The 8,041-nt window shown below is 43.7% G+C and overlaps 1 protein-coding gene across 1 annotated transcript; it reads left to right on the top strand.

Moving 5' to 3' along the window:
• Positions 1–645: 645 nt before the first annotated feature.
• TMEM230 (transmembrane protein 230) lies at positions 646–7,300 on the top strand. Its single transcript, XM_056860740.1, has 3 exons — positions 646–782; positions 5,681–5,803; positions 7,132–7,300. The coding sequence occupies exons 1-3, from the start codon at positions 687–689 to the stop codon at positions 7,270–7,272; spliced, it is 360 nt and encodes a 119-aa protein (XP_056716718.1). The 5' UTR covers positions 646–686; the 3' UTR covers positions 7,273–7,300.
• Positions 7,301–8,041: the final 741 nt, after the last annotated feature.

Raw genomic sequence — 8,041 nt, 5'->3', positions numbered from 1 at the left:
AGGATTAGAGGTTCCCAGGGGAAGTATATTTACCGATCCAGGGAGTGAGGTCCAGATAGCCCCCTTCCACTATTTTTTGACTGGCGAATTAGTGATCAGCTTGCCAACCCTAATATGGATTGTTAATAGAAAGTAACTTCTGTCATTTGGAGCCTAGTTCTCTCTGAGCTAGTAGACTGTTTTCTAACCTTCAGACTGTACTTGAGGGGGCTCATGTAAACAACTGCTCTCCAAAACAACTATGCATGAAAAACCAGGAGGTCATCAAAGAGATAACTAGGCTAAAACACTTGTTTCTTTTCTGTGTACAGGGTTTTTGTTGTTGTTGTTGTTTGTTTAAATGTAAGAATTTTCCACGTTGGGAGCTTCTGCCTGCAAATGCAGTAGCCTAGAAATAGGTTTGTCATATCAGTAAGAATAAGACCTGACACTTCCTTTGTTTCCCTTGTGTGACTTATATATGACTTACAATGTGACCTCTTTGGGGCAGACACCTGCTTATGTGGCTGCAAGCCTACTCAAGTGACACATTCTGGATTACTAACAGGGTCTTTGTGCTTGACTAATCTGGCTCCTCTTCTGTTTGAAAAAGTTGCTTATGCTTGGCCTTTGGCTCCCATCCTAAAGAGAGGTGTTGTATCTTTGTTCCAGGTTCCACCTGCTGCTGACCCTTCTTCTTGCTAAAGATGCCGTCCCGAACAAATCTTGCTGCATCAATCCCTAGTAGCAAGGTGAAATATTCCAAGCTCGCCAGTACTGACGAAGGCTACATTGACCTGCAGGTAGAGAGGGAAGCTGGGCTGCAATTGTCTTGTTTGTGGGCTTCCAAGAGGTACCTGGTTGGCCACTGTGTGAACAGACTGCTGGACTTGATGGGCTTTGATCTGATCCAGCATGGCTTCTCTTGTCTTCTTATGTTCTTAACATCCTCTTTGTCTTAGGGAAGCACTGACATCTGTGTCCTGCATCTCCATCCTCCCTTGCATTCCTGGCTTCTTGCAGGGCTTCCTTTAGCTTCGGGCAGATATGCATGGCTGTTTGCTAGAACTGTCTGATGAAGACTTCAGGGTAATGCAAAGGCGTTTATACAGTTAGGGCTTGTTTACTCAGTCAAGAGGCACACTGCCCTAGGTTAAGAACCCCTATGCCCACAACAAAGGGATTCCTGCGGCTTCTAGCTTCTGGATGACTACTTTATTATGCTACTTTGGTGGAACTGTGAACTTGGCCCAGCTAGGGAGGATTTATGCATGAGTGATTTATCTCTTACATTTCTGATCCTGTCCTTAATTCTCTTGTTATTCTACCTGACATGGTTCTCCCCTCTTCTCTTTTATTCTAGCTACAACCTAGTGAGGTATGTGAGGCTGAGAAAGGTTGAGCTTCTTTGGCTGCGTAGGGATTTGAACCCAGGCTTTCCCCTGTCCCCTAGCATGACAAGCTTAATGCTATATCACATTGACTCTTCATCACTTGATGGCTTGCCTGTGCAATTAGGCCATCAGGGATGTCCTCTGATGACGTTACTTCACAATGCAGTGCTGTTCGGTGGAGCTGGTTCATGCATTCAGCCATATTTTATCCTTTTCTGGGGAGTTCAAGTGATGAACGTGCATGTGTTAACTATGGATGGCGCCTTTTACTTTTTATAAAGCATTCTTTATGTGATCAAAGAGAAGTCTTTCAGAGGCCCTTCTTTTTAAAATGTGCTATCAACTCTTTCTCAGTCACTGATTCACCCTTTGGATGTGTCTGCAGATCTGAATTTGATGAGTATCCTTCCCCAGTTAATTCATCTTCTGTAGTGTGTAGGGTGTCAGACTAGGATCTGGGAGACCCAGGTTCGGATCACTACTCTGTCACGGAAGCTTGCTGGGTGACCTTGGGCCAGTCATACACACTAAGCCTAATCTAGCTCATAAGGTTGTTGTGAGGATAAAATGTAGGAAAGCAGAACAATGTAAGCTGCTTTGGGTCTTCATTGGGGAGAAAGGTGGGGGTATAAATGAAGAAAATAAATAAATGGGTTATCCTCATACTGCCTAAGGTTGGCCCTATAAAATATGTCAAGCTACCAAGTTTGTTTCTTGAGTGTGTCCTATTTCAGGCAAACCATTTTGCCTTTTGATTCATACTGAGACAGTAGAACCTTTTGTTTAATTTGACTTTATTGTACCGCTGTCACTCAAGGGCACACTCCACTGGGGAAATTCTCCAGTGGCCCCATTAGAACAAAGGGGAGCTGTGCAACAAGACGGTTTGCTACCCGAGAGTAAGGACTTCCATTGTCCCAGATAAATGCTCTGCTAGTGTGTCTATACTTACTTCTATTCTTGGTACTTTCTAGCCTACTGATTCCCCCATAAATGTTAGGCATCTTACAATAAGAGCCAGCATGGTGTAGTGGTTAGAGTGTCAGTCTAGGATCTGGGAGATCAGGTTTGAATCCCCACTCTGCCACTGAAGCTTGACTTTGGGCCACTCAAAAACTTTCACCTAAGCTACCTCACTGGGTTGTTGTGAGGTCAAAATGAAAAAGGAGAGAATATTGTAAGCCACTTTAGGACTTAGTTGGAGAAAAAAGTGTGGAATAAATGCAGTAAATAAATAAAAGGAAGCTAAAAAATAAGCCATTATTGTTATATATATCCCTTATTCTCCAGTGTCTTTTGCTCTTTGGGTTGCTGCCGCCTTAAAATTAGGGATTGGTGAGAGTAAATATTCCACTAACTGCTTTGCTCTTCTTCCTACCAGCTGTCCTACTTTTGAATCTGAAAAAAAGTCAGTATAAAAACAGCTACAATATTAAAATGTGTTAAGTTTGGACAAGTCTACTTTTGTTTATCAAAACAGCAGAACCAATATGGGCTCCCTTACCTACTGATTCGCAGATTAAATCTCAGGGTTTTGATACTGCTTTGTTTCTTCACCAGTGGCGGTTCTTTAGGGGATTATCTTTAAATTGGAGTCGGGACTTTAATATGTAACACTAGTATTAATGGAAGATTTGTCATCACCCACAACCAGGTGAACACTGCCATGCGTGCAAGAGATAATTGGAATATGTGTCATAATGATCTTCTCCTTGCTTTTGGGAGGGGGAGGGTGTTAGAAGGTCTGCCTGTGAAAGATATGTTCTGGAATCTTTTGGTTAGGGAATAAGAACATGCTCCATTTCTGGCTTGGTCCCCTCTTGCCTCCTTCCCCAAAGATTTGGATGGTAGAGGAAATATTAGTATATGTTAGTGAGACCAGGGTGAATAGAAAACAGGTGGTGGTCTGCTGTGCAGACCTCGGATATCCTTGGTGGAATTAACATTTTTGCAAATCATGTGTCTTTGTTACTGCGCTGCTTCTGTCTCAGTTGTTAAAGATGTTAACTCGAGATAGTATATTAGTCTGATTAGTTTTAACATCCCTCTAATGAGGCTATTAAAACATCCTATACTAATAATCCAATTGAGTAGTAGTAAAGATTTAAAATATTCAAAACCTATCAAAAACAGCTTTCGTATAATACTTCAGAGTATCCACAGGCCTGTTCACCAGGGGCGAGGGCGCTGTCCCTCTGGCGAGCAGGACTCCAACAGCATACAGGTCCTCCTCCCCAAAGCTCTCTGTTGTGCTGTGGTTCAAGGCAGGGGGATGGAGTGGTGGGAGTTGCGTCTGAACGGCAGGGGATGCTTCTTCTGGATTTTAGCTTTTCCCAAAGTGTAGAGTGAATGGGAGAGTGCCCTGTCTCTCTCCCAAACCCTCCACATGTTTCATTGGAGTGATGATGAAGTGGCTACAGCAGAAAAGGCCCCATTTGAAGTCCCCTGAAAATGCATCTGTCGTGTTCCCGTATTTATTGCAGAAGCAGGTGAAGATGGAAAGTCGGTCTGCGTGGGCAGGACTTTCAGTCTGGGGATTAAAAGGAAGCAAAAAGCACCACCTTCAAGGGTAGAAGTAGAAGTTGGGTGCAGTTTTGGGAAAGGGCAAGTTGGACAGCTCTGCCAGAATATTTCATTTTCTCCCAAATGAGAGGGTATATGATAACCAACTTCAAGTACTTGAAGGGCTGTCATATAGAGAGGATGGTGCCGAGTTGTTTTCTGTTGCCCCAGAAGATTGGACCAGAACTAACGGGTTGAAATTAAATCAAAAGAGTTTCCGTCTAGACATTAGGAAGAATTTTCTAACAGAGCAGTTCCGCAGTGGAACAGACTTCCTTGGGAGGTGGTAAGCTCTCCTTCCCTAAAGGTTTTTAAGCAGAGGCTAAATGGCCATCTGTCAGCAATACTGATTCTGTGACCTTAGGCAGATCATGACAGGAAGGGCATCTTGGCCATCTTCTGGGCATGGAGTAGGGGTCACTGGGGGTGTGTGTGGGGTAGTTGTGAATTTCCTGCAGTATGCAGTGAGTTGGACTAGATGATCCTGGTGGTCCTTTCCAACTCTGTGATTCTGTTCTATGATTCTATAAACCCCATACTCAGGATGTCGTGTCTTCTACGCAGTGTGTGTGTTTGAAGATGCAGCATAGGACGCCCACTAGGAGGCAGAGCGGCCACACGGATGGTCCAGCAACCATGAGGTAGCAGCTCTTCCCTTTTGTAGGGTCTGGATTGGATGAACGTATGACGCTGATTTATGCTGAGCCTAGTCCAGTATTGTCACTTCCAACTGGCAGTAGCTCCGTAGGGTCTCTCGTCTAGAGACCCCTGCTACCTGAGGTTCTCTACATATTAGAGATGCCAGCAGTTAACCTGGGACTTTCTGCATGCAAAACAGCTCCTCCGTCACTCCACAAGTCAAGCTGACTAAAGAACAACGACAGTTGCTGCCACTGAAAGAGATGACCTCCTTGTTGCTCTTTTGAATTTTTTTTTTTTACTCCACCAGAGGGAATTGTCAGTTGTGATCTGACCCACAAACATCCTCGGTGTGCTCAGCAGAGAGTAGATCTGAGCAGCTTAACTGAGACCAGAAAGCCACTTTTTCTCTTGATTACTCCATCTCACTTCATTAGCCCCGAAGAGTGATTCTATATTTATCTAGAGGTGTGAGATTCCAACTTCTGTGTTCAGGGAATCTTTTCTGCCTGCTCCCACTCTAAGCTGCTTCCTTCCAATTAAAGCACACTTCTATGGGAGGCTGGTTTGATCCAAAAGGGCAGTTCTTACACAAGAGGGGCAATGTCCACCTAGTCCTGTACTCTAGCCAGAGTGATTCTTCTGGAAACTCACAATAAGGGTATGACGGCGGTAAAAACTCCCAAGGGTTTGTCCTCAGCATCTCAAAATCAAAGAGGTAATCAAATCAAATCAAGTTTATTTATGGTCAAAGACCAGCAACAGTTGACATAGTTCCAGCCATATTAAAGTTATCAGATATCACCATTACAACAATACAGCACATCTCTGATCCAAGGTGATAAATCCCTCGTCTAAATACATGACTATTGTACTCTACTCCATTTTACGGGCAAGATATACTGACTCTTCTCCTGGGGTGTGTGTTTTCATTTCACCTAATATGACAAATAGCTATAGGATAGACCTGTCTTTAAACACCCCTTAAGGCTAGTAGCCATCAGTGTTCCTGGAAACTGATTCCGGACCTCAGCGGCTGTGTTGATATCATAAGGGCTGAAAACATTCAGTGGAGGCTTTTAATGCTGCCTTTTCTTCCCCTTTAGTTCAAGAAGAGCCCTCCAAAAATCCCCTACAAGGCTATTGCGCTGGCTACTGTGCTTTTCTTGATTGGCACCCTTCTCATTATCATTGGAGCCCTCCTACTCGCAGGATACATCAGCAAGGGAGTAAGTTGCTCAGATCCGTCGTGAGTGGTGACTCGGTCCCAGATCTCTCGCAAAGCATGTGTGCATAAGCACGTGTGCACAACAGGTCCTGGTCCAAAGTATCGAAACAGAAGCACACTTGTGGGAAATGCAGCAGATAATTCACTTTGGGTGCAGAAGCTGGAGTTCCCTTTGGTTTAAGCACTTCAGGTTTGACAGCGCATTTCAGCGTTGACCGCTGTGGCCTCCGGGAAGTTCTGTTTATTTGATCCGCAATTCCTCCAAAGAGGCTCCCAAGAGCTCTCCCCTCCAAGGGTCTGACAGGGGCAGGCTTGCTTGCGCAATGTGTCCTGTGCTCTCTGTGGCAACTTTGGCTATTTTAAACAGGCAAGGGGGGAGACACAAAGTCCAAGTGAGTTCCCAAGTGTGTGTCATATGCCCAAAACTGAGCCTGCCAGTCTCTCCAACATGATGAAGTGGCACCTCCATTTTCCCAAAAAAAGGAAGGAAGGATGTGCGTGCTCAGCTTTGGCCATTTAAGGTTCCTTCTACTTACCTAAAATGGAAACAAAAAAGAATAAAACCCTAATTGGCTGATGTTGGCATTCTCTCCCCCTTCTCCTTTTGAGGAAATCAGTGTATTGTGTGATGTGGATTTGTATCCAGTAAATTTCTTTATGAGGGTACTGAATCAAATAATTTATAGTCATAAATGAGTTGCCATATATGGCACATAGCACACACCCCCGGTCACGTTTGATTGAAGTAGTATGGAAGAATTGCATTAATCTCTTGCTGGAAACACCTGAGGCTTCTTTTATGTAGCCATCTTGTGCAATGTACCTTCTGCACACCTGCTTTGTAGCTGAGATTATGTGGGAGGCTATGGGAAGCAGGCCAATGTGTGCGATTCCATCTCTGAAAGTTGGACTTGATGACCACCTGAGATCCTTAGGGATAGTTTGCACAAGCATATTCATTACTTGTTGGCAGCTCATTTTGCATCCAAATACTTTAATTCCTGTAATTAAACGCCTGATTGAGATGAATCTGCAGGTGCTGATCTTTCTTAAGAGGTTCTATGCTTTTTAATGCAGCCCACATACAGTTGTGGTGTTGAACAATCAAAACTTTGTCCACACATGTAGTTTCTTCAGCAGATGGCTGCACCAGCCAGTGGTGACTTGCATGTGTGAATGGTCCCTTGTAGATATACCTGCACAGAGAACATTACCAATTCTCCACTTAAAACATCAAATTTTGTCAGTTCAGACATTCAGCTGCCAAGTTAGTAAGACTGAGAAAAGCATGTGCCTATGTGAACTAGGCCTTATTCTTTTGTTTTCCAGGGAACAGACCGAGCTATCCCTGTCTTGATTATTGGGATCCTGGTTTTCCTTCCGGGCTTCTATCATTTGCGCATTGCATATTTCGCTTCCAAAGGCTACAGGGGTTATTCCTATGAAGACATCCCAGATTTTGATGACTAAGAAGATTCTGCACAATGAGAACGTTTCTTTAGAAGTTCTGTGCTATGGCAACTTGACTGCTAATTGGGTCCAAGGAGCAAAAAAGCCTGAACATGTAATTTAGCCAAGTTGGCTGGTTATTGCACAACGCAAATTTGAAAGTATTGTAAACCATTGGCATAGGTTTTCTCCAGTATTTCTCTTTATTTCTCTTTGTAACCAGAAGATTAGTTGAGAATGTTGCAGCATCATGCAAAGTAATCATGTGAACAGGTTTCTGAGAAACATTTCCTCTTTCCGAGGGGAAGTTCTTGATGGTTAGTAAAATGCAGCTGTGTTTGTTGCCCCATGGGATGGGGGCACATGCATGAGTGAGAAAAAGAAATTCAGATATTAAATCTGTAGGTATTTTTTTATTAGTTGATTCTTTGAAAGAGCAGGACACTTGCACACTCTGGAACAAGTGTGTATCCCCTGTCTAATGATTACATCTCAGTAATATTTGTTCAGACAAATTGATTGGACGGGATCCAGCCACTGTGGCCAGGCTGCAAGCTAACACTTGGTGCATGATTGGGACCAGTAGAGGACAAAAGGGTTGTTTGTTTATCCCCTCCTGGAAACTGGCTCAGGGAAGATTACAAAGTAAATCAAAAGCAAGCAATACATAACATCAGATTTGTGTGTAGAAGCATAAAATCAAACCCTTTGCCCCATAGGCATGCGTCCTGTCTGTTCCCTGTCTCTCATACACAGGCCAAGAAAGAAATCACTCCCAGTCTCTGCTGTC

This window comes from Euleptes europaea, chromosome 14 (assembly GCF_029931775.1).
Source record: "Euleptes europaea isolate rEulEur1 chromosome 14, rEulEur1.hap1, whole genome shotgun sequence".
Lineage (NCBI taxonomy): Eukaryota > Metazoa > Chordata > Lepidosauria > Squamata > Sphaerodactylidae > Euleptes > Euleptes europaea.
The sequence above is the reverse complement of the archived record's forward strand: the minus strand, read 5'-3'. Positions and strand labels throughout refer to the sequence as shown.

Bases quoted from the DNA above. Each gene is read 5' to 3' on its own strand.
- TMEM230 (XM_056860740.1), top strand. From the start codon at position 687: ATGCCGTCCCGAACAAATCTTGCTGCATCAATCCCTAGTAGCAAGGTG. The intron at 783-5,680 runs GTAGAGAGGGAA...CTTCCCCTTTAG, and splicing joins AAGGCTACATTGACCTGCAG to TTCAAGAAGAGCCCTCCAAA. The intron at 5,804-7,131 runs GTAAGTTGCTCA...TTTGTTTTCCAG, and splicing joins CAGGATACATCAGCAAGGGA to GGAACAGACCGAGCTATCCC.